The 25,630-nt window shown below is 44.1% G+C and overlaps 1 protein-coding gene and 4 non-coding genes across 5 annotated transcripts; 2 read left to right on the top strand and 3 right to left on the bottom strand.

Moving 5' to 3' along the window:
- Positions 1-1,443: 1,443 nt before the first annotated feature.
- On the bottom strand, positions 1,444-1,562 carry LOC133341053 (5S ribosomal RNA). Its single transcript, XR_009754975.1, has one exon. It is a non-coding gene; the product is annotated as a 5S ribosomal RNA (ribosomal RNA).
- Positions 1,563-2,192: 630 nt separating this feature from the next.
- LOC133341017 (5S ribosomal RNA) lies at positions 2,193-2,312 on the top strand. The gene has a single exon (XR_009754961.1). It is a non-coding gene; the product is annotated as a 5S ribosomal RNA (ribosomal RNA).
- Positions 2,313-3,670: 1,358 nt separating this feature from the next.
- On the bottom strand, positions 3,671-3,789 carry LOC133341054 (5S ribosomal RNA). The gene has a single exon (XR_009754976.1). It is a non-coding gene; the product is annotated as a 5S ribosomal RNA (ribosomal RNA).
- Positions 3,790-4,462: 673 nt separating this feature from the next.
- On the top strand, positions 4,463-4,581 carry LOC133341055 (5S ribosomal RNA). Its single transcript, XR_009754977.1, has one exon. It is a non-coding gene; the product is annotated as a 5S ribosomal RNA (ribosomal RNA).
- Positions 4,582-5,759: 1,178 nt separating this feature from the next.
- Positions 5,760-22,710, bottom strand: LOC133340884 (visinin-like protein 1). Its single transcript, XM_061549351.1, has 4 exons — positions 22,566-22,710; positions 17,185-17,354; positions 11,472-11,687; positions 5,760-10,300 (listed from the first exon to the last, which is right to left on the bottom strand). The coding sequence occupies exons 2-4, from the start codon at positions 17,344-17,346 to the stop codon at positions 10,103-10,105; spliced, it is 576 nt and encodes a 191-aa protein (XP_061405335.1). The 5' UTR covers positions 17,347-17,354; positions 22,566-22,710; the 3' UTR covers positions 5,760-10,102.
- Between the last annotated feature and the right edge of the window lie 2,920 nt (positions 22,711-25,630).

The following is a 25,630-nucleotide window of genomic DNA, read 5'->3' on the forward strand; positions in this document are numbered from 1 at the left end:
TGACCAAGAGCTTTTCGATTTAAAGCTTTCGTGACTGCAGGGATTCATATTCTTGGTTCTTTCGGTAAAGTCACGTAGAAGGGAAATAATAAAATAATAAAAATAAAAATATTAAATTCTCACGACGTTTCGATTGCAACACAAGCAATCATCATCAGGTGTGAAAACCACAGCAAGAAATGTTTTTTTTACAAGTGGCGATTTAGAAAAGAAAAATTATTGCTGTGGTTTTCACACCTGATGATGATTGCTTGTGTTGCAATCGAAACGTCGTGATCATTTTATTGTTGAATTTATTTTATTATTTCCCTTTAACGTGACTTTACCGAAAGAAACAAGAAAATGACCAAGAGCTGTTAAACAAATGGAACAGACTCACCCCGAGTTGGCAGAGCTCTCCACAGACTTCAAGACGCAAGTTCCATTCTGTGCGTGTCGCTCACGCACAGCGGGGCTGGCGGGTTCTCGTCTCTAGAGGGCACCGCTACCTCGGCCTCGAGCTGACGACAGCTGAATTTTACTGCCTTTGTGCTTCCACTGCTGGATGAAAGTCTGCCAAAACCACGTCGTTTATAGTTGTTGTTAACCGTGTATCGCCACGCTGGTCAGTTTTGGGATTTGTGACCTGACTTTTATTTCTGGCGCACGGCTAAAACATTGATTTAGAGCTGCCTCATTGAACGTTCACAGCCCTCTGTCAATCCACTGCTGGATGACGGCCTCCACATGCCGAGTGGGTAATGGGGCTTATTTGACCGCGCGTCCACGCTGGTCCCTGGGGGTTCGTGAGGGCGGGAGTCTCTGTACATAGAAGTGGGGTGCAACAAGCGGGTGTTGTGCACTGCCCACTGCAGAGGGGATAGTGGGGAATTAGAGTTGGCGTCTTGCACTTATTTACACCATGGGACCTGATGAGAATAACACGTTAAAAACTATTAATTTTGATGACCATTTTTTTTGTTGGCGGAAGAACAGTTTAATTATTAGTTGCCATTGAGTCGCATCCTTTAATCAATCAAAAATTACGGCTACTTAATCATACTAACTTATATTTAAAGTAAAATGATGAAATTATCTTGGCACAATCCATTGCAGGAGAATGCTTTCCTGTCAGCACCGGCGATAATGCATTGAGCAGCGCGAAATCCAGAAAATAAAATCATTTATTTACACATCCCATCAGCCAGGTGACCTGAGAGTGAATCGTTTCATTGGCATTTGTTGACCACAGGAACAAACTCTGGGCTGGTTTTGACAAGCAGTGTCTCATCAACAGAGTGAGTGAACGCTGGTGAACTGCGGGATGTTCATATGCAAGGCCCCCTCTGTGAGCTGTGGGTCCCAGTGGAGCACAAAACTCTACAATGCACGAGACGGAATGGGACACGCGGGGTAGACAGCGCTCCCCCTGCCGACGGAAAGAGGCAAAAGCCGAGAACAAAAAGCCTACAACACCTGGTATTCCCAGGCGGTCTCCCATCCAAGTACTAACCAGGCTCGACCCTGCTTAGCTTCCGAGATCGGACGAGATCGGGCGTATTCAGGGTGATATGGTCGTAGGCGAAAGCTCAGTGAAGATTTAGTAAATTCATCTATAAAGTTATCAGCTTCTACTGATGCTATTTTCACAGCGAATGAGCGTTTCCCATGAAACTCGTGTTCACCACCAGCTACAGATCGCGACCCCAGAGCTCACTTCTGCCACTGTCAAGACCACAGCCCTTAGGGCGCCGTGGCTCTCAGCGTCACGGTGCAGTGAAGCTGCTGAGCTGAGTTAAAATCCCGGGCACGGCTAACATCGGTGGTGTCGAGTGATATCCGAACCAGGTCAGCCTCTCTCCACCCCCACCACTTCCCCACAAACCCGCACCGTCCACCAGCGTGGTGAAGTATGGTTTGTGGAGGTCAGCGGATTAACAAAGTCTGTACGTTTTGGTTTAAACACACACACACACGTACTGTACGTAAATATGGTGACAACTTTTACTCTGAGATAGCTGCTCAGAACTGAGATGTTGCTCCAGAGCTGAGACCACCACTTGGGTTTGCACCGAGACGTCTTGAGTTGAACTCCACTGTGAATGCGAGGATGATTGCAGGCGGTGTCTTCACATCAGAAGTTAAATCACTTTGTCCAAACGTGGGTCACAACTAAGTTAGAGATGAATTTACTGAATCTTCACTGAGTTTTCGCCTACGACCATATCACCCTGAATACGCCCGATCTCGTCCGATCTCTGGAAGCTAAGCAGGGTCGAGCCTGGTTAGTACTTGGATGGGAGACCGCCTGGGAATACCAGGTGTTGTAGGCTTTTAGAAACTTTCTGCGTTTTCGTGTCTCCAGGGGGCGCTGTTTACTCCACGTTTCACGCGCACGAAGCCGAACTGGCGTTTCAATGTCTACAGGGGGCACTGCCTGTTCAGGGTCAAACTCTTGACTACTTGGGATTCAGAATTGGAATTCATCAGGTTGTTGTTTGCTTAGAGTTCTATGTTAAATTGCATAACCACGATGAACATGACAGTGGCTTGTGGGGAGGTTTTCTTCCGGCAGTGGATTGACCAAGAGCTTTTCGATTTAAAGCTTTCGTGACTGCAGGGATTCATATTCTTGGTTCTTTCGGTAAAAGTCACGTAGAAGGGAAATAATAAAATAAATTTAACAATAAAATTCTCACGACGTATCGATTGCAACACAAGCAATCATCATCAGATGTGAAAACCACCGCAAGACATTTTGTGGCGATTTAAAAAACAAAAATTCTTGCTGTGGTTTTCACACCTGCTGATGATTGCTTGTGTTGCAATCGAAACGTCGTGAGAATTTTATTGTTGAATGTATTTTATTTCATTATTTCCCTTCTACGTGACTTTGCCGAACGAACCAAGAATATGAACAAGAGCTGTTAAACAAATGGAACACGCTCACCCCGAGTTGGCAGTGCTCCCCACAGACTTAAACATGCAAGTTTCACTCTGTGCGTGTCGCTCATGCAGAGCGGAGCTGGCGGGTTCTCGTCTCTAGGGGGCACCGCTACCTCGGCCTCGAGCTGCACCGACTACGCGCCTGGTCATTCCGTGTCGTGCATTGTAGAGTTTTGTGCTCCACTAGGACCCACAGCTCACAGAGGGGCCCTTGCATATGAACGTCCCGCAGTTCACCAGCGTTCACTCACTCTGTTGGTGAGACACTGATTGTCAAAACCAGCCCAGAGTTTGTTCCTGTGGTCAACCATTGCTAATGAAACGATTCACTCCTGTAGTTTTCACACCTGATGATGATTGCTTGTGTTGCAATCGAAACGTCCTGGGAATTTTATTGTTGAATTTTTATTATTTCCCTTCTACGTGACTTTTACCAAAAGAACCAAGAATATGAATCCCTGCAGTCACGAAAGCTTTAAATCCAAAAGCTCTTGGTCAATCCACTGCCGGGTGAAGGCCTCCCCACAAGCCACTGTCGTGTTTATCGTGGTTATGCAATTCAACATAGAACTCTCAGCCAACAAAAACCTGGCGAATTCCAATTCTGAATCCCACGTAGTCAAGAGTTTGACCCTGAATAGGCAGTGCCCCCTGTAGACATTGAAACGCCAGTTCGGCTTCGTGCGCGTGAAACGTGGAGTAAACAGCGCCCCCTGGAGACACGAAAACGCAAAAAGTTTCTAAAAGCCTACAACACCTGGTATTCCCAGGCGGTCTCCCATCCAAGTACTAACCAGGCTCGACCCTGCTTAGCTTCCGAGATCGGACGAGATCGGGCGTATTCAGGGTGATATGGTCGTAGGCGAAAGCTCAGTGAAGATTCAGTCAATTCATCTCTAATGTACCGGTACTCATCTTGGAATAAAATTGTTCAACTTCCCCATAGTGTGAAGACACCGCCTGCAGTCATCCTCGCATTCACGGTGGAGTTCAACTCAAGACGTCTCGGTGCAAAGCCAAGTGGTCTCATCTCTGGAGCAGCAGCAGCCTCCCAGTTGAGCATCAATCTCAGAAGAAGAGTTGTGATCATATTTATATACAGTATTCGTGTGTATTTAAACCATGACGTACAGACTTTGTTCATCCACTGATGGATGAAGACCTACAACACGCCGTGTCTGTCCTGTCCTGGGTGTTGATTGAGCATACTTCACCACGCTGGTCGACGGTGCGTGTTGGTGGTGAAGTGGTGGGGGTGGAGAGAGGCTGACCTGGTTCGGATATCACTCGACACCACCGATGTTAGCCGTGCCCGGGATTCTAACTCAGCTCGGCAGCTTCACTGCACCGTGACGCTGAGAGCCACGGCGCCCTAAGGGCTGTGGTCTTGACAGTGGCAGAAGTGAGCTCTGGGCTCGCGATCTGAAGCTGGTGGTGAACACGAGTTTCATAGGAAACGCTTATTCGCTGTGAAAATAGCATCAGCAGAATCCTGATAACGTTAGAGATGAATTTACTGAATCTTCTCTGAGCTCTCGCCTACGACCATATCACCCTGAATACGCCCGATCTCGTCCGATCTCGGAAGCTAAGCAGGGTCGAGCCTGGTTAGTACTTGGATGGGAGACCGCCTGGGAATACCAGGTGTTGTAGGCTTTTTGTTCTCTGCTTTTGCCTCTTTCCGTCGGCAGGGGGAGCGCTGTCTACCCCGCGTGTCGCTCACGCACAGCGGGGCTGGCGGGTTCTCGTCTCTAGGGGGCACCGCTACCTCGGCCTGAAGCTTACAACAGCTGAATTTGACAGCCCTGATCGTGTAGAAGACTTTGAAGCGTATTTCCAGTTAGTCATTATCTGGGGAAAAGTCGTGAGTGAAGTTTGGGGTGTGGGGCACGGGGGGAAATGGCCCCCAAACTAGTTACATGAATTAATTTATTTTCAGTAGTTTACAATTAAGATTTAAAATGAATTAATTATATGCACCCGCGATTCCGAAGGTAAGGGACAAAGCGAACCCCAACCCCCCAAATATCGAAGTCAATCTCCTCCTTTGGGCAAAGCCCCGGGCAACGATTGACAGGCAATGAGGGCAGATCGGGGGATCAAGGAAGAGAGAGCAGTGCGGAGTCTTGAGTGCAGAGTTTCTGGAGCGTGTGTTATCTGCTGTATGACTGGCTGCATTACCTATGGTTCATCAACACAGAGATCTTTGCTGAACACCGCATGAGCTGAACCCTTTCACATTGCATGGCCGTGATGGATGGCGATGGTTGATAATTCACTGTCACAAGAAAAAAATGTTGTTCCTGGGTAGTAAGTATTATTTCCTAATTGCTTATGCCTCAAACGTATATAAAATGGCTATTTTTTTTTATTTAAAGCTTTCGTGACTGCAGGGATTCATATTCTTGGTTCTTTCGGTAAAGTCACGTAGAAGGGAAATAATAAAATAATACAAATATAATATGACTTTACCGAAAGAACCAAGAAAATGGCTATTATTCCCCCAAAACTTTGCTTTTGTGACCAGGACAGTGATATTTTGAAATTTACCTATTTTCAATGAGAAAACGCGGTGTGCATTAGTGTCATTCCTTCACGTAAAGTCCTGGTCACAAAAGCAAAGTTTGTGGGAATAATAGCCATTTTCTATACTTTTGAGGCATAAGCAATTAGGAAATAACACTTACTACCCAGGAACAAACCTCGTGTTACATAGTGTATTGGGTACTTTCATAAACATTTACAAACACAAATTCTGTAAAAGCTAAACATTTCTATTAAAAAAAACCTGCTGATTACCTTGTGCGAATACAATAATAACTAAAAAAAAAAGATTGTTTCCAAGTGTAATTTATTAACGGGAAATCAAATGGATGCAGCAATTGCAATGTTTACGTCAAAATGACACGGACATTTTCCATAAAACAACCGCAGTGAAAGCAGTGAATGAGGACCAACATCCTCACCACTTTTACCTTCATTGATCCATCTTAACCATCACCGGCAAGTTCACCACCACGTTAACCATAACCACCACGTTCTACACCGTCGTATCAATGATCATATTCATTATGATTATTCGTATCAATAACCATCATTGTAGCCATCGCTACCTTAACTATGATCACCTCTTTAGCCATCTCCACCATACTAACAACCACCTTAGCCATCACCTTTAGAACCACCTTAGCCATTATCATTGAATAAAACATCATCGCCTTGATTATCAATGCCTGAATCATCACCACTTTAACAATAGCACTTAAATAATTATCATCACTTACACCAACATCATCATCATTATTATTGCACTGACAGACATGACTACTTACACACTACTTGGGGAATTTTCTGTTCCTGTTCATGTCTACACCAGCATAGACATAAAGGTACGCAACCATTTGTCAACAAAAAACTTTCGCACGCAGAAATATACGTGCACTACCAAGAGAAATAGTTGTTAGTTTTTAAAACAAAGTTTAGTGGTGTGATATAGTACTTTTAGAGGCGAGGATTGGCGGATCACACGTAGATTTGTGGAACTCCCTAAGCAGATGCTCCCCAAGATGAGCAAGCGATGACAGCATAGCCAGTGACATGACTCCATCTCTGGAGAGTTGTGGGTGTCACCCACTTGTATGCGTGGATGTGTTTTTACAGGTACTGCCATTTCCTCCCACATGAAGCCAAATGGTATTTAATGCAACTGGTCAAATATCTCAATGCAGGAACATCGGGAAATAGTCTTCAAGCTCAATGAGACTTTTTGGAATCAAAATAAGGCATTACAGTTGCTATCGGTGGCACGTAACAATTACTAATAGCAGTGACCAGAGCCGACATCCTGGCTTGATAAAATTGACGAACCAAGGCTAGATGCCTTCATGTTGGGCCTCAAGATTAAGACCATGATGCCTTGAACATGTGACACGAAGACAAACCATCATGCCTTGATGCGAGGCCCAAGGCACACTCACCAATGAAGGAAAACAACATGACGTCCAATGTGTTTTTTTGATTTCTAGTTGCACACAAGACTTTAAACTGCAATTTCTCTGTCATTTACAGTGGTGTAAAATTAGAGAAATGATAACTTAAGGGTGATTTATACAGCTGCCCATATACATGTGTAGGATTGCTGGGATTGTAATTGTGTTACTTTGTGTCAGATTTTGCCATCAACCAGAGTCACTTGAACTCGTAACGTGCCGCACAGTACTTGCCCACGTTCCAAGTAAGATAATGGCTCAGAAGGGCGAGCCACCACAGACAAGCAGCAAGGCAGCCGCGCAATGAACCGGCGCTACAAACAAATTGCCCAAGCTATGAAGTCGTCGTCGATATAATGAAGGCGTTAACATGTGGGAGGAAACAGAAGCACGAGGAGAAAACCCATGGGTGCAAGGGGACAACATTCTATTCCATACAGATGGAACAGGTGGAGTCCACATTTTCTGTACCGCATTCTCATGGAAAGGTAGAATATGGCACGTGTATAGTTTCACAACATTTCAGACGCTGTCTCCCCGACAGACCTGGTCTTCACCTGAGGACGGCTGCTTGCGTTGTGGCCAAAACGTCGTGAGAATTATTTTATTGGTTTATTTTTATCATTTATTTATTTCCCTTCTACGTGACTTTACCGAAAGAACCAAAAAGAATATTAGTGTGATCAACCAACCCTTGCGCCCATAGTGCTGGATTGCAGGCGTGCGTGCACCACCAATCCTGCTCAGGAATCCTAAGACTATAGGATACAATAATATAGATTGTGGATAGGTATGTATTGTACTAATAGCCTTACCTCAATAATCCCTACTCCAAGCCAGCCTCGCAGCATTCTGGAAATATAGTAATAAATGAATCTGTGTGTACCCATAATGCACTGGCAACAGGCCACCATTTCAAACATTGTGTTTATAATTAGGAGTTCCCAATTTCACTGCAGTTGTCAAGAATCTCTTTTCACGTTCTTTTTAAAATAAATAATAACTAGCATATTTTGACTCTGTCAAGCCCATTATGTATATTTACACTCATTACAGACTTAAGACATTTATTACATTTGATAATTATGTTGTTCTGAAATCTTTTTTTCAAATACGTTTGACCACTTTTTATTTCTGCTTACAATGAAAATGTCACTTGTAAAAACATCGTTTAAGCAATAATTATGACACTGCTTCTTGATACTAAACCAACATCAATTAACATCAATTAAGCTATGGCACTGGCTGCGTGTAGATGTTGCAATGCTTTTAATGTTTTGGTTGTCAAAACCACAACTTTATTCATCGAGATGACATTCCTCTGCTATTTGGATGACTTCTAGCATAAAATTATCCTTGTTCTAAATGCACAGCGCAATTATAATAAGAAAATTTACCTGCTTTTTAAAAATCTTCCCATTAAACACACCTGACAACCAAAACATTTTTGTTTGCAGATGTACAACACAATCGACATATACAGTATTCTGCTATAAATTATCACACATTTCCATCACGGTCAACGCCACTACTAGAGAAAGCTAAGGTGCGCGCGATGAAGTGATTTGGGGCTAAGCTCATGACGAGTTTTATCACGATCACTCCACGTAAAATTTCATTTAAAAAAACGAGAGATACTACTGTCCCCGCAAATGTGCAGAAAGAAAACCCGCGTCTCTAGCACTTTTGTCTCCACAGATTTTGATCCAATCACAGAGCAGATGTTCGTCTATTCACCATACTGTACCTTCCCCTTTGTGCAAACCCATTTGCTGTATTTCCAATTCCCAGCGCTTTAGCTCCTAATTAATGACATGCGCAGGGAAGCCACGTATTACATTTTCGTGTCGGATTAGGGGTTTAGTGTTTGCAGCTCGGGTTTAGTGTTCTTTTTTAGAGATTATAGTGCAGTATTTTCGGTTATGCTTTGGCATTTCAGATTAGGGTTGAGTGTTAATAGTTATCGTTTGGCATTATAGTGTAGGGTTATGTTTTAGGATGTACGGTTCGAAGTTGGCGTTCAGGGGTTAGAGTTCATGGTTCAAAGTTAGGGTTTAGAGTTCGGGGTGATGATTAAGGTTTCGGGGCTAGTATTACCCATGTCAGATTTTATTACCACACGCGCGTGTGTGGGGTCAGTAGTCTCTGCCTTCAAAATAACGCATATCTGGAATGTGGAGAAGTTCACTCCTGACTCAAGGATACCACGACACAACGGCGCGACTCCACTGAGGGAGGCGAGAGAGGCTGTGACGGCGTTGGGGTATCTCACAAAGCGTGCTTGTGTGTCCCGTGTAGCGTGCACGACACAATCAGTGTGGGTCACATTGACTCAGAGCAGTGTGCACCTGCCTACATCTGCAACCAATCTCAGTCACCTGTTAGCGTCACTAAAAACTACGGTGGCAGGTAATGACCAATCACACACTCGGCTAAAGCTTTTGTTCGTGGTCGAAAAGGCTCGGAACTTGTTAAACTGCAAACGGATTCCTTGTTTCTGGACTTGTTAACGTGCGATCTGATTTGACAGGACTAGAATTATTATTGAGATTCACTTCTCATCCCCAACCCTTCCCCACCCCACCATTATCGGGTAAATTGTCGAGATTCAGGGGGGCGATTTTAGAAATGATTGTTTTTTTTGGAACTCAGTTATACAGTTTTGTTTGTGCTATTTTCCGAATTGACTTGCTCATAATTTGCTCCAAATAAAAGATAATGATATCAATTCATGAATTGAGATAAATCCGTGATCAATTGTTACATCCCTATGAAAAAAAAGCCTAGCCCATGAAAATCAAATGTTAAGAAGCCTAACCATTAAAACGAATCCTGTTGTACCATAACAAGGCCAACCTCAAAGGAATGGAATTGCCTCTTCACAAGCCTATCCCTACAAAAAAACTGAGAGCAGGTCAACAAGCCTCGGTCTATAAAAAAGAAAATGTAAAGAAGGAAAAAAACAAGGATTTTGAAAATTTTAACGTAACACTGTCCATTGTATGATAACTGAGATTATAGGGGTGCACTGTTCAAACACCACACTGAACAGGCCGGAATTCAAGCCTAGTCACGTGACGAGCCACTGGGCTCGCTCCACCACTCTCGAGCTGAGCCACCCAACCCTTGGCCCTGCGATGGCAAAGACACAGAGAGAGACAGACGCAGAGAGAGAGAGTGAGCGGGGATCACTTCTGGATGTCGCACTGCAGAAGCAGCACGATGGATGGGTCGCTGCGAGCCGCCTCCTTGAACTCGTCGAGCGAGATCTGATCGTCGTTGTTCTTGTCCATCTTGCTGAAGATGCGGTCGACACGCTGCTCGGGGGTGAGGCCATCTTCATTCATCTTCATCATGATCACCGTGCCCACCATCTTGTAGATGGCCTTTGGGGGCGGGCGAGAGGATATGAAGGGCAAGAAGTGCACGTTGAAATTTGAAATGTAGAAAAATAAGACTGACAATATAAAACTGTAGCGTTTGGTCTTTGATTACAGGTGCTTGTGGAGGATTCTAGGGATTTCATGGATAGGGTGCGCCTTTTGGCGTCATCTGGTCCAACACCATGTGAGACTAGGCTCTAAGGAAAGCTGTCTCGGGTGTGGACCAATCAACTTCAAGGACAGTGCAAACATTATCAATTATGTTTTTTGTTTGCATTACGACTGCAGGTATTGTGGTCTATGCAAACATGACTCCTTGTAAAAAGGTGTCAGTTTTGTTGCCAGATAAAAGGGTAAAAAAAACAATTATCAACTCATAAGTTCTGAATAAATTGCAGCTGCAAAGTGTTGTACACATAATCAGTAAGCATGTGACGATGCACAAATTCACGTATTAAAAGTAATTTTCATATTTTCTGTGACAATCAGTTTACTTAAACCATCTCACCTCAGTGATCTGATTTCCTTTCCCAATATTGATCTCACCTCACTGAACTAAACCACCTCACCTCCATACCATTTAAATGTATAAATAATCGAAATGCAACTGCATTTTAAGGCACTATACAAGAAGAAAGACGCATTAGAGTATTATGAGATGACGCGATACATTTAAATGTTAAGGTGAAGTGATAAACTATCGAGTGAAGAGCATGGATAAAAGTTGAATTCTATATTGGACAAGGCACATTTCATCTTCTCGGTTCTTTCGGTAAAGTCACGTAGAATGGAAATAATAAAATAATAAAAAGAAAGCGTTATAAAATAATTCTCACGACGTTTCGGCCACAACGCAAGCAGCCGTCCTCAGGTGAAGAATAGGTCTGTCGAGAAGACAGAGTCTGAATGAGCTTTAAAACGAAATTTAAGGCACATTTTGATGGAATTTGCGAGTCATCTGAAGAGAGGATCAACACCTTAATCCTAGACTCAAACAAATACGCGTGAGTGGAGCCATGTGGATAATCAGGAGAAGGGAGTTTCAGACTGCAGGGGCAACATCAGTGGAGAAGCAGCGATCTCCATTTGATAAGAGCTCGACCGGGAGTTTCGACAACGACGTTCTCTCCACGTCGGTCTCACCTCAGTGACGACATCACAATGGCCGTCTCACCTCGATGATCTCCAGCATCTCGCGGCGAGAGATGTGCCCGTCTCCGTCCAGGTCATACATGTTGAAGGCCCAGTTGAGCTTCTGCTCGAAGTTTCCGCGTGAGGTGATGCTGAGGGCGCAGATGAACTCCCGGAAGTCGATGGTGCCATCGCCGTTCTTGTCGAAGGTGCGGAACGCGTGCTGCGCGAACTTGGACGCATCTCCATAGGGGAAGAACTGGAATGATTCGAGGAGGGCGAAGCGCAACACAGAAGGGTGAGATTACAATTAACTGTGCTTACATGGAGAGGTGCCATGGGTGGTACGGTACAGCACGTCATGAATCCAAAATGTTCATTTCACCTTGTGTACATGCCCATGTACATCCATCCCCCTTTGTTGATCCACATATGAGTCTCACTAACAGTGAGACTCACGCCACTAAGGAAAACAAACTCACCCTTTGAATACATATTTAATTACAGTCATACAAGCTGGACATGCCAGACTAATAATATTACTGTATAATAAAAACATGGTGTGTTTTCTAATCAGCATGCCTCAGGCCACTTTGTTAAGCAACCTCATCATATTGTTTACATAATACAGACTGGGCTAGCCAGTACATAAAGCGAGCCTAATGTCATTGTTCAGAAACCCGCAATGACCAAGTTAATTTCAAGTTCAAGTTAATTTATTAGCTATAGCCTTGTGAGCCATTCGGCTCTTGAATCGGGTGCAACCGCAACAAACAAAAAACAAAAACATGAACAAAAAACATCTTAAAGTGAATATGTGACTAAGTGCAAACAGAAAATCCAAGAAAAGACAGCAAAATATTGCAGAAAAAACACCGTACACCAACGCTGTGTGCAAAAATCACAGTGGGATGCAAGTCAAACAACAACAACAACCACAAGACAACTTAGATTAAGGCCATCAGTCTAACTCTGTACTACAACAAACAAACATGGCTAAACCAATACATGTTTCGAAATCACCAAAATAAAGCCATGAAAGCAATGAAAAAGCAATCATAGGAACTGTGACGGAATTTTCACAATAAATGGCATAAACAACATGTACTACCAAAACCCTGCAGCCATAGCTGGCTGCATGAGTCACTCCACAACAGCAGCAGGAGCATCAATCGGAGTATTATACATCATGAAATATCCACTGCTGGATGAGGGCCTCCTTAAGCCTTTATTGTTTTATATTTATATTATTTTATTACTTCCCTTCTACGTGACTTTACCGAAAAAACCAAGAATATGAATCCCTGCAGTCACGAAAGCTTTAAATCAAAATTTGATTGACGATACTTCACTATGCTGGTCATTGCGGGTTGACGATGTGAAGGAGTTGGTTATCTAGGACTGGCTCGGATATCACTCGCCACTGGTGTTAGCCGTAATTTGGAGTCTAACTCAGGTCATCAGGTTCATAATTCATTGAGATTAGCAGTCTCCTTGTCAAGAATAACCTAGATTAAAAAAAAAATACAGCATCACACAAAATTACAATGATAAACCAAAACAATAAATAAGATCACACTTAACAAAATGATAACTTAAGATGAATGTGTGATATAAATCGAATAAATTTAAAGAGTTTGAACGAAAAGTGAAAATAAAGTGTTCAATAACACTGGTCAACAAAAAGAACACAATTTTTTCTGGCCTGGACTTTTGCAGCTGTTTTAGACTAATTTCAGGGTGCTGATTCCAAATCTGATCTCAGATTTGCTCTATCACATCTCATTTTTATGCTATCGGCTTACCCCATTTTAATTGATTTTTCCCGAAATTAACTCCGTCACTTATGATTGCAAGTTGTTGCGAGTCAGTGACTGCTTTAGTGTTAAAATATGGTTGCTGTATTTTTAGGATATTGTGTTTATAATATCATTTTATGTAGATATCCACATTTATTTAATATTTTTCTTCCGCAGTTTTTATTGAAAATGCAATATTTGATATCTCAAAAACCTGATGTGATAGACAAAAACTGATGCCATATTTGGAATCGGCACCCCAAAATTACCTTAAAACCGTTAAAATACCTTATGCCAGAAAAAGTGTGTTGACCAGTGTAATCAGAGTCGAGCCGCTGCTCCTCCGAATTCGAGAGGAGCAGTTGAGGTGGTGCGAGCACCTGGCAGAGGTCGCAAACGGGTTTTGATTCCTTACCCGTACCCGGCCGCACCAGGGTCGCAAATGGCTACCCGTACCCGGCCCGGGTACGGGTAGCCGTTCCCTACCCGTACCCTACCCGAAATCAGTGACAAACGGCTACTCACCAGTGACTCACGGCCTACCCGTACCCGTACCCAGCCGCACCAGGGTCGCAAACGGCTACCCGTACCCGTACCCGGTCGGGTACGGGTAGCCTGGTATCGGGTAGGGTACGGGTATAGAGTACCCGGTTGCGACCTCTGGCACCTGGTCAGGATGACTCCGATAGACTCCCCCTGGAAGTCTTCCGGGCACATCCTACTGGGCACATTCCCCAGGGCCGGCCCAGGACACGCTGCTGGCGGGACTACGTCACTCGGATGGCCTGGGAATGCCTCGGAATTCCCCAGGAAGAGCTAGAGTCTGTCCCCAGGGAAAGGGAGGTCTGGACCGCCACTACTCAACATGCTGCCACCAGTACAAGCGGATTGAGAAACGAATAATAATCGTTCGCTTTGAAATAATGAAGGCCCTTGTAATGCCTCGTCATGTCATGGCACTATAGAAAGTATTATGCTGGTAGGAACCTCCTGGTTACACCAGCCCACAGGGGATTATTGTGTCCGTCGTGCAGGGAGGGGCTGGGTGGGGAGGGTGGGGAGGGGCTGGGTGGGGAGGGTGGGGCTGGGTGGTGGGTGGGAGGGGTGGGACTGGGTGGGGTGGGGAGGGGCTAGGTGGGGAGGGTGGGGAGGGGCTGGGTGGGGAGGGGAGGGGAGGGTGGGGTGGGGAAGGGCGGGGAGGGTGGGGAGGGGCTGGGTGGGGAGGGGCTGGGTGGTGGGTGGGAGGGAGGGGTGGGGCTGTGTGGGGAGGGGCTGGTCACCCCGTGGTGCCCTTATAAAACTCAACGTTTAACCTACTCACGCCGGCTTGTGCCCGCCCTCACAGTCGGGCATATTTGCGGAATACACCACGCCGCCGTTGACCCTGGCCATTGACCGAGCAACCCAACGTTCCTACCAGCTCCCTCCGCAGGAATGTGTTCATGTAGGAACAACGATGAATGTATCACCATCCACGATGCATTATATCATCTCATATACAGTGATAATCATGACTGATGTAAATTATAACGATGGTCTTGAATGGCTAGAAAGATGAAAATGTGCACATATGTAGTCTGGTTGAGCTCAACATAAATATGAGGAAAACAAAAGTCAAGTATGAAAAGTTCTATGCACAAACAATATATCTGTTGGAGGGACACAACTTGAAAATATGTCACGTTCTAATTTGTTTTAATTATGATTGGAGTGCCTTTGGAAACACGAATTTGACATGTGAAAATAAAGCTCATGTGTAGGAGATCGTGGCATCGTGAGGCAGCGGGAAGCAGAGGTGGCTTGGAGAAAAGGCCTTCATCCAACATAGGGTAGGCTAAATCATTGCTTTACAAATATACAATTGTCATCTTTTGATTTAAAGCTTTCGTGACTGCAGGGATTCATCTTCTTGGTTAAAGCAGATAGGTGGGCGAAGCCCACGACGAGATTATAGTGATATAATAATGTACATTAAAACACTGAGGTTAAAATGCATTACGCCAGCCATTAAGATAGGTGTATTTTCTTTGTAAAGGAGCTCATGAATCACAAAGTGCACAGGATTAACATAAACTCAGCATTGGTGTCAAATTAGCAAGGCACTTGTCACTCTGTAAAATGTAAAAATGGCAACACGATGTAGCATCTCGTTAAGCCAACATGTTAAATAAGTGTCATGTCAATCAGTAAAGTAGTACCCGAATACATATTTAATCAGTGGTACAAGTTGGAAATGCCAGCCCGTTACGCGAGCCGTATGATATTTTATTAGGCAACTTCATCTGCTGATTATTTACAAAGTACAAACTAGCAGGTCTAATGCAACGTGAACATTCGAATACGCATTTCATTACGGTAATACAAGCAGACCATCCCAAAACATTATAAGAGCCTCATGCTGCTTCATGAAGCAACCTCATCATCGGAATAAATATTTCAATAATGCAAGCTGAGCTAGCCAGTGGCCTTAAATTAGATTTTAATGCCACTTTGTTAAACAACCTTAAGGACAATCAATATTTTATTATCGTGTAAGAAGCTGTGCCAGTCCAATAAGCGAGGATCTTGCCACTTTATTAAGCAAACCTCATCATTTTATATACCAACCCAGCTGTCTTCCCGACAGACCTGTTCTTCACCTGAGGACGGCTGCTTGCGTTGTGGCCGAAACGTCGTGAGAACTATTTTATTATGTTTTATTTTTATTATTTTATTATTTCCCTTCTACGTGACTTTACCGAAAGAACCAAGAAGAAAAAACAAACCTCATCATCTGAATAAAGCTGAGCTAGCCAGTCCGTTAAGTGAGAATCACAACACTTTGTGAAGTAACCTCGGCATATAAATACTGTAACATATTCAATAACAATGAGGACAAGCTGTGATATCCCATTAAGCGAGCCTCGTGCTACTTTATATACATTTAAAAAAAAACTAATTACGTAAAATGAATCCTAATACAAGCTGGGTTGGCAGGTCCATTAAGCAGGCAATTTATTAAGCATTTAGTCATCGCGAAGAAATATTGAAAGAATACAAGCATGTCTTACTCGTCCATCAAGCTAGCTATTACCAATTTGATAAGCAACCGCATTGTATGAATGCGAGTACTGTACATAATTAATCAGAATAAAACAATCTGGACAAGCCAGACACTGAAGCGAGCCTCAAAGTCACGTTGTTAAGCAGCCTCACGATCTGAATAGAGCACATTCATTTAAAAATGGCACAAGCTGGGCTTCTTGTTCCACGCAGAAAATGTCATGCAAATTTGTTAAGCGGCCTCATCCTCTGAACACGTTGAGTTGGGCTTGTTTTTTCACTATGAGACCAGATGGTCCAACACCAATGGAGACTATAGGCTCTAAGAAAAGCTGTCTCGGGTGTGGACTAATCGACTTCAAGGACAGTCCATATCATTATCATTATCAGAGTTGTTTCTTTTTGTTTGCATTTTGACTGCTTGTGTTGTGGTTATTGCAAACATGATCCCTTGTATAAAGGTGTCAGTTTTTGTACCAGGGTAAAAACCTATTACTTGTTTTTTTTCAATTAAGTGAGCCTCCTGCCAAGTTATTCATCAACCTTTATATAATAATTATTACAGAAACACAACCTGCCAGAGACAAAACATGCACACATATAATCAGGGAACAAACATAAATCACAACCATCGTATTGTGAATTAAGAAACGGAAATGGGCTTGGGCAGGAGACGTCACGAGTCGAGAGGATGGCCGGTGAAAGAGACTGGTAAGAGAATGGCAGCCAAAGAAGAGAATCCGCCAAAAAGGACAACCACCGCAGAGATGTAGGCATGAGACGGTCAGTTATGTGCAGGTGAAGGATGGTAGCAGCATGGACAGGCCTTCATCCAGCAGTGAATTGACAATGACTGATGATGATGAACACAAGCTGGACAAGCCATTCCAAATCATTACAATAACGCAGATGCACCTTGACGTAGAGCTGTTGAAACTCATTGAGGTTGAGGCGCCCGCTCGGACAGTCCTTCAGAAAGCCCTTATACCACTGCTTCAGCTCCTGCTCATTGAACTCCGTATTCTTGAGCAGGTCCTCCAGAACCTCGGGTGCCAGCTTGCTGTTGTGCTTGCCCATGGCTGCAACTGCACGCAACACAACAGCTGGGCATGGGCACATGGGCCAGACTCTGCTGCTGATAAAGTGTCGGGGAACTTTCATCTGAAACATTTCCAGCGTTTGCCTGGCGTAAATAACAAATGCTGCTGGAAAATATTGCTCCGTAAGGGTAATAGGCTGATGGATAAAAAAAATTTGTATTTAATGTAAATAAAAAATATTGAGAATGGAATTCATGTCTGTTCATTATACACTCAACACGTTGATCATCGCAATGTCTTATAACATACAAAAAATACATAAGCTGACATTTCAGGCAATGGCTCTTCTTAAAAGCACAGAAAAACATGTACACTGTGGGACCCGAGGAAATGTGGTACATTTTAAGAAGGTTGACCATTTTGATGTTGATATGTGAGCAAATGTCTATCAGTAAACATTGATTATTATCAAACTATAATGTAGAAAGTTTAAAATCTATATTATCATGGTGATTATAAACGATGAATAATCTACAATTGGATGAAGGGCTTCCCAAGGCATCACCATTCCTTCATAGTCCTGCGATGCAACTATCCACATAGAATAATAACTAATATTTATACATTGCTTTGAATAGAAATACAAAACACCAATTCTAGATTTGAAGTTTTCGTGACTGCAAAGGTCCATACTTTTTGTTTTTTTTCGGTAAAGTCATGTAGGTAAAAAATGTAATTAAAATAAATTAAATCACGACGCTTCGGAGGCAACACAAGCTTCCGTTTTCAGGTGGAACCGTCACAGCTAAATTACTTCACTTCACTTGATACAATTACTGCATCACTTGATACAGTAATTTTGCTGTGACGGTACCACCTGAAGACGGAAGCTTGCGTTGCCCCCGAAACGTCGTGATTTAATCTATTTTTATGTAATTTTTTACCTACGTGACTTTACCGAAAAAAACCAAAGAGCACAAAATACCATTTTGGAAATGTTATTGTGTATATATAACGCACATATTTGTTACGCTTGTGATTCAGTTCATTTAAAACGTGGTTGGTGCACCACGCACGAATCACACACAATCTTCCTGGAGTAGGAAATGGCCAGCAGATGGCAGTACAACAAGTTGGATTACAGAAGTTGATGGATGATGCAGATTTGCGAAATAAATCCCAAACCGCCTGAGCTGCGAGGTAGCCATGGTATTAACAAGTATACAAAAATGGATTATTGAATTAATCTGTGCGGATCTTTGAGTGTGTTATCTCTTTACACATTTGCACTGGGTACTCGGGTTTCTTCTCCCACATGCAAAACACTCGTTAAAAAGGAACTGGTCAAACATTCCAATGCAGGACCCCCCCCCTTGGTAGACATTCTGGAAACTTAGTAAGGCTTCAGTGTATAAGTACAGAACACTGTAATTCATATTATTTTCTGACAGGTAGGAGTGGTGGTGGAGTAGCGCACCTTTCACGGGTGTGATTTATGATCAGTGGATAGGGACATTTTAACGGATTTCCTTAATCTCTGACGACTGTGTGACGCTGATATTAGAGTGCAGGTTTAACTCATAATCCCATCGTCCCTCGACAAAAAAACATTTTTTGTTGCATTTTGTGGAAAGTGATCGTGGTTGCTCTGCGGATTATCAGTGGTGTAGCATGGTTGGCATGAGTACTGTTGAAAAAAAAAGGTAATGGGACCCCTGTATAATTCCCCCCCTCCAGCCCGTGGGGCCCTGTGCAATTTGCACCACCTGTACACTCGATAGATCCATGGACTCGTGTAGAAACCCACAGACTGAAATAGTAACCTATAGGCGTGCACGGAGACTCATACACTCACATAAAGACCAACAGATTCACATAAAGACCCAGTGGCGTAGTGTGGTTGGCATGGGCCTGGTGCATGGAATGAATGGGGGGGGGGGGGGGCCCTTTTCAATTCCACTTCGTCATAGCCCAGGGCCTGGGCCCGTCTGGCCCATGAGCCGCCGGTGCAGTTGCACCGCCTGCACACTCCACCGTAATTCTACTCTTGGCATGGGAACGTGAAATTTCCACCCCCAACTGGTTTGCTCAGGGAGACACTGACATTTTTTAAATATAAAAAACATGATTTCGGGGCGTGACGCATAAGTATAATGGCTAGCGAGTGACGGGAGGCATGTTGACGAGACATCTGATACACGTCGCCATGGTGATACTTTCGCTTCGTTGGTGATGAGGAAAATTATGACCAAAAATCTGGCAAAAACTGAACGTTTCTCCAGTAACTCGTGAATCTATGACCAAATCACACTAAATACGCCGCGGCTCATCGGATCTCGGGTGTTAACCAGTGTTGAGCCACTATGAGATCTCTTTTACCAGTGGCAAAATATAGTAGTAGGTTTTAACCCTTTTAAACTGCTACAAAACTGACAACTTTATTCAAGGCATCATGTTTGCAATAACCACAACACAAGTAGTCAAAAAAGCAAACAAAAAGAAGCAACTCTGATAATGATAATAATAATATGCACTGTCCTTGAAGTTGATTGGTCGACACCCGAGACGGCTTTCTTTAGAGCCTAGTCCCCATTGGTGTTGGACCAGATGACACCAGAAAGCGTACAACTCAAACACAGTGCAATATCAGAGTATTGAGAGCTCGGGGTAAGCATTTACACTATGAGATCTCTTTTAGCAGTGGCAAAATATAGTAGTAGGTTTTTACCCTTTTAAACTGGTACAAGTGTTGAGCCTGGTTAGTAACGGGGTGAGACTCGGGGCTTGCCATGTGTTGTAGGCATGACGCTGGGAAGTATGCCCAGGAGATGGCAGTCTTTAGTTTTGCCCCCTCATCATTCGAGGTTGGTATTCTCTTTGGATCTGCCGTTTCCTCCCCATGTGAATCCACGCTCGTGAATGGAATTGGCCAAACATTCGAATGTAGCAGAAAGCCCTCCCTGAGGCACGGCGAGGTTTCACTAGGTAACTAATTGCCATTCACACTTTGAAATAATGTACACTTGAAATACATAAAAACACAGAGTATTAATAAATGTTTATTTTTAAACCCCAGCCCTTTGTGAATTCACAACTGGGGGAATGCCTTCCTAATTACGTGTCGCTCGTAGGGGTTTTACTTGATCATACTTCACCACGCTTATCGGTGTCTGACGGTGAAAGGGAGCCCAGGACAGGTTCAGACACCACTCACCACAGATGTTAACTGTGAACTGGAACTGATGTTAGCCGTGAACAGGAATCGCATATCCTCATGTGGATTGACAGGAGAGTAATTCGTGTAAAATCCATCAATATTATGACATTTGAATACTAGAATTCATGCATTAAGCGGCGAAGACAAACACCCCAGTGCGGCATTTATCATAAAGATGGATGGAGCTAGCGTTGTTTGCGAGCACCTATCAAAGCACACACACACAAACGTGTGTTGATCATGCACACAAACGTGTGTTGATCATGACTATTAGTTTAAATAACAACCTGGTAAATGCTACAACGGCAAGAATACAAGAGTTACCCCATGAGCAACACGAAGCTGGGAGGCATTCTTCGAACAGTGGGAAATAAAAAAACGAATGTACATGAGCATTTTATTGGTTCTTTGGGTAAAGTCACGTAGAAGGGAAATAATAAAATAATAAAAATAAAACATAATAAAATAATTCTCACGACGTTTCGGCCACAACGCAAGCAGCCGTCCTCAGGTGAAGAACAGGTCTGTCGATAAGACAGAGTCTAAATGACACGTCTTAGGCTTGGAGTGTCTATTTAAGCTGTGAAGGAGGAGGAAGAGAGCCTTGACAAAAGAAATGCAAATTCTTTTGTCAAGGCTCTCTGCATTTCTTTTGTCAAGGCTCTCTTCCTCCTCCTTCACAGCTTAAATAGACACTCCAAGCCTAAGACGTGTCATTTAGACTCTGTCTTATCGACAGACCTGTTCTTCACCTGAGGACGGCTGCTTGCGTTGTGGCCGAAACGTCGTGAGAATTATTTTATTATGTTTTATTTTTATTATTTTATTACTTCCCTTCTACGTGACTTTACCGAAAGAACCAAGAAGATGAATCCCTGCAGTCACGAAAGCTTTAAATCGATACATTAGCATTGTTTCAAATAGAAACTGGTAATCAAATAAATACTTGAGCGTTTAAGGTGGCGTAGAGCACAGAATGAAGATATAAGCGGGTAAATGTGGCTCAGGTTGACGTGGATCGGCTGAGTTTTATATCGGGTGACGAAGGGGGTCAGATAGAGGATTTGATCAAGGGAGCGAATTAAATAAGCGGACAGTCTTTCGTACATCTTTCCTTCGACGTATAAAAAACATACAAAGGCGTTTTTTGTTTCTTTCTTTCTTTGTTTGTTCTATCCCATCGGACACACGCGGTCTTCCTCGTGAGGAGCACGTCATTTTGAGCGACATTTGATTCAACACAAACAAAACTCTGGACATCATCATCAGCAATTTAAGACGCGCAAAACAACATCGCTCCTTCGCGTCTAACGTGGCGAGAATAAGCGTTCGAAATAAATCAGCGGAACAATATCTGTGGGTTCTCCGACGCAACAAAAAGCCAAAAAAAAAGAGAGATAGATAGAGATAGATAGATAGAGAGAGATAAAAGTTATACATGTTTCTTACGTGGTAAAACAATTGGTGAAAATAAACACGTCGGGGGTATATGGCGGCAAAGCGATGGGAGAAATGAAATGGGAAAGGATCGGATAAGTGATCGAATAAAAAGGGGAGAATGTAGCGGGCAAATTATTAGGTTAAAGTGACGGCGATAAGGAACCGGGTGAGTAAGCGAGGAGATGTTAATTAAGGTAGAGCAAGGGGTAAAACGATGGGGGTAGATTGCAGTATTTGTTGGTAAACGATGAGGTAAACGATGAGGTAAATTAACGTGGGTGAAATTGTGACTGAAATAAAGGACGAGCTAAATGGTGGATCGTGGAGTAAATTGTGGTTAATCGATGAGGTAAATAGTCACGGTAAATGATGGTAAGTTACCAGGTCAATTATGTTGACGGCGCTTAAACGATGGGAGTAACGTGGCGTATTTCACGACGGCGGCGGGAAATACGACGTGTGTGTGTGTGTAAATTACGAGGTTAACGGTGGCAAATCATGAGGTAAATTGTGTGCGAGATGGTGGTAGATGTTGGTAAACGATGAGGTAAATGACGGAGTAAATGGTGGGTGAAGAGGGAGCCGGCAACGATTCGTACCTCCGACGTCGCTCGGCCTCGGAGACTCGCGGCGGCAGCGAGAGACGAGGCGCCAAGCCAGCGGCGCGGGGGGCTGAAGCGCGTGCGCGAGTGTGTGTGTATGTGTGTGTGTAGGTGTGTGTGTGTGTGTAGATGTGTGTGTGTGGATGTGTGTGTGTGGATGTGTGTGTGTGGATGTGTGTGTGTGGATGTGTGTATGTAGGTGTGTGTGTGTGTAGATGTGTGTGTGTGTGGTGTTGTGTGTGGATGTGTGTGTGTGGATGTGTGTGTGTGGATGTGTGTGTGTGGATGTGTGTGTGTGGATGTGTGTGTGTGGATGTGTGTGGATGTGTGTGTGTAGATTTGTGTGTGTGGATGTGTGTGTGTGTGTAGATGTGTGTGTGTATGTAGGTGTGTGTGTATGTGTGGATGTGTGTGTGGATGTGTGTGTGGATGTGTAGATGTGTGTGTGTATGTAGACGTGTGTGTGTGTAGACGTGTGTGTGTGTATGTGTGTGTGGACGTGTGTATGTAGGTGTGTGTATGTGTGTATGTGTGTGTAGATGTGTGTGTGTGTAGATGTGTGTGTGTGGATGTGTGTGTGTAGATGTGTGTGTGTGGATGTGTGTGTGTGTAGATGTGTGTATGTGTGGATGTGTGTGTGTAGGTGTGTAGATGTGTGTGTGTGTATGTGGATGTGTGTGTAGATGTGTGAGTGTGTGTAGACGTGAGTGTGTGTATGTGTAGATGTGTGTGTATGTGTGTGTGTGTCTGTGTGTGTGGATGTGTGTGGATGTGTGTGTAGATGTGTGTGTGTGGATGTGTGTGTGGATGTGTGTGTGTGTGGATGTGTGTGTGGATGTGTGTGTGGATGTGTGTGTGGATGTGTGTGTGGATGTGTGTGTGGATGTGTGTGTGGATGTGTGTGTGGATGTGTGTGTGGATGTGTGTGTGGATGTGTGTGTGTGTAGATGTGTGTGTGTGTAGATGTGTGTGTGTGGATGTGTGTGTGTGGATGTGTGTGTGTGTATGTGTGTGTGTGGATGTGTGTGGATGTGTGTGTGTGGATGTGTGTGTGTGTGGATGTGTGTATGTGTGTGTGTAGATGTATGTGTGTATGTAGATGTGTGTGTGTGTAGACGTGTGTGTGTGTGTATGTGTGTGTGTGTATGTAGGTGTGTGTATGTGTGTGGATGTGTGTGTGTGTGGATGTGTGTGTGTATGTGTGTGTGTAGATGTGTGTGTGTGTGTGGATGTGTGTGTATGTTTGTGTGTAGATGTGTGTATGTGTAGATGTGTTTGTGTGTGTAGACGTGTGTGTTTGTGTGTAGACGTGTGTGTGTGTGTATGTGTGTAGACGTGTGTGTATGTGTGTGTATGTGTATGTGTAGATGTGTGTGTGTGTGTAGACGTGTTTGTGTGTAGACGTGTGTGTGTGTGTATGTGTGTAGACGTGTGTGTATGTGTGTGTGGATGTGTGTGTGGATGTGTGTGTCTGTGTGTATGTGTGTGTATGTATGTAGACGTGTGTGTGTGTGTACGTGTAGATGTGTGTGTGTGTATGTAGATGTGTGTGTGTGTATGTGTGTGTGGATGTGTGTATGTGTGTAGATGTGTGTGTGGATGTGTGTGTGTGTGTAGATGTGTGTGTGTATGTAGATGTGTGTGTGTGTATGTGTGTGTAGACGTGTGTGTAGACGTGTGTGTGTATGTAGACGTGTGTGTGTGTGTAGACGTGTGTGTGTGTATGTGTGTGTAGACGTGTGTGTAGACGTGTGTGTGTGTGTAGACGTGTGTGTGTGTAGATGTGTGTGTATGTAGGTGTGTGTGTGTGTGTGGATGTGTGTGTGTGTATGTGTGTGTAGACGTGTGTGTAGACGTGTGTGTGTGTGTAGACTTGTGTGTGTGTAGATGTGTGTGTATGTAGGTGTGTGTGTGTGGATGTGTGTGTGTGTGTATGTAGACGTGTGTGTGTGTGTGGATGTGTGTATGTAGACGTGTGTGTGTATGTAGATGTGTGTGTGTATGTAGACGTGTGTGTGTAGATGTGTGTGTGTGTATGTAGACGAGTGTGTGTGTAGATGTATGTGTGTGTAGACGTGTGTGTATGTAGACGTGTGTGTGTGTAGACGTGTGTGTGTGTGTGTAGACGTGTGTGTATGTAGATGTGTGTGTATGTAGATGTGTGTGTGTAGACGTGTGTGTGTGTAGATGTGTGTATATGTAGATGTGTGTGTATGTAGATGTGTAGACGTGTGTGTATGTAGGTGTGTGTAGACGTGTGTGTGTATGTGTGTGTGTATGTAGATGTGTGTGTGTATGTGTGTGTGCATCTTCGCCGGTTGGAAACATTTAGGCTGGCCTGCCTACGATCCATCCTGGGTTTAACCAGGCTGGATTGTGTGAGGAGCTCACAAATGCTTGAAAGATCTGGACAAAGTCCCATCGGTGAGCTCCTCCGGCAGGCAAGGCTGCGTTGGCTGGGTCATGTAGCCCGCATGCCCAGCCACCACATGCCGAAACAGCTTTTGTTCGGCCGGATCGTGGGGGTAAAACGGGCGCGGCACGGCCTAGGGAAGAGATGGAGTGATGTGGTACAGGAGGATGTGGAGCTGAGTGGACTTGCAGATGACTGGTACCAGCGGTGTCAAGATCGGCCTCTGTGGAGGAGGCTCGTGAAGGACGCTACTGGGCAGTTGGAGGCAGTCGCCCTCCAACAACAACGGAGGGCGGAGGAGCGACGCTCACAACAACAAGCAGAGCGCCGGGTGACTAAAGCACAGAAAGTTGGCACAGTAGGGGGCACAGGTGGTGCATCAGCCAGTCATCTCAGTGAGTCGACCCGTGGCATTTGGGTCTGCCCCGTGACCTCCTGCAAGCTGGCGTTCGACACTTCACGTGGCCTCAAGGTGCACCTAGAGTGGCACAAGGGTCGTGGTGACGTCACCACCACTTAGTGGCGAATGGCGGTTGTTGTTGTTGTGCAGACGTGTGTGTAGATGTGTTTGTGTAGACATATGTGTGTAGAGATGTGTGTGTGTGTGTGGAGCGGTAGTGTAGCGGTTAGAGCATTGTGCTATGAATCT

This window comes from Lethenteron reissneri, chromosome 10 (assembly GCF_015708825.2).
Source record: "Lethenteron reissneri isolate LAM-NWPU_2019-01 chromosome 10, ASM1570882v1, whole genome shotgun sequence".
NCBI classification, from domain to species: domain Eukaryota; kingdom Metazoa; phylum Chordata; class Hyperoartia; order Petromyzontiformes; family Petromyzontidae; genus Lethenteron; species Lethenteron reissneri.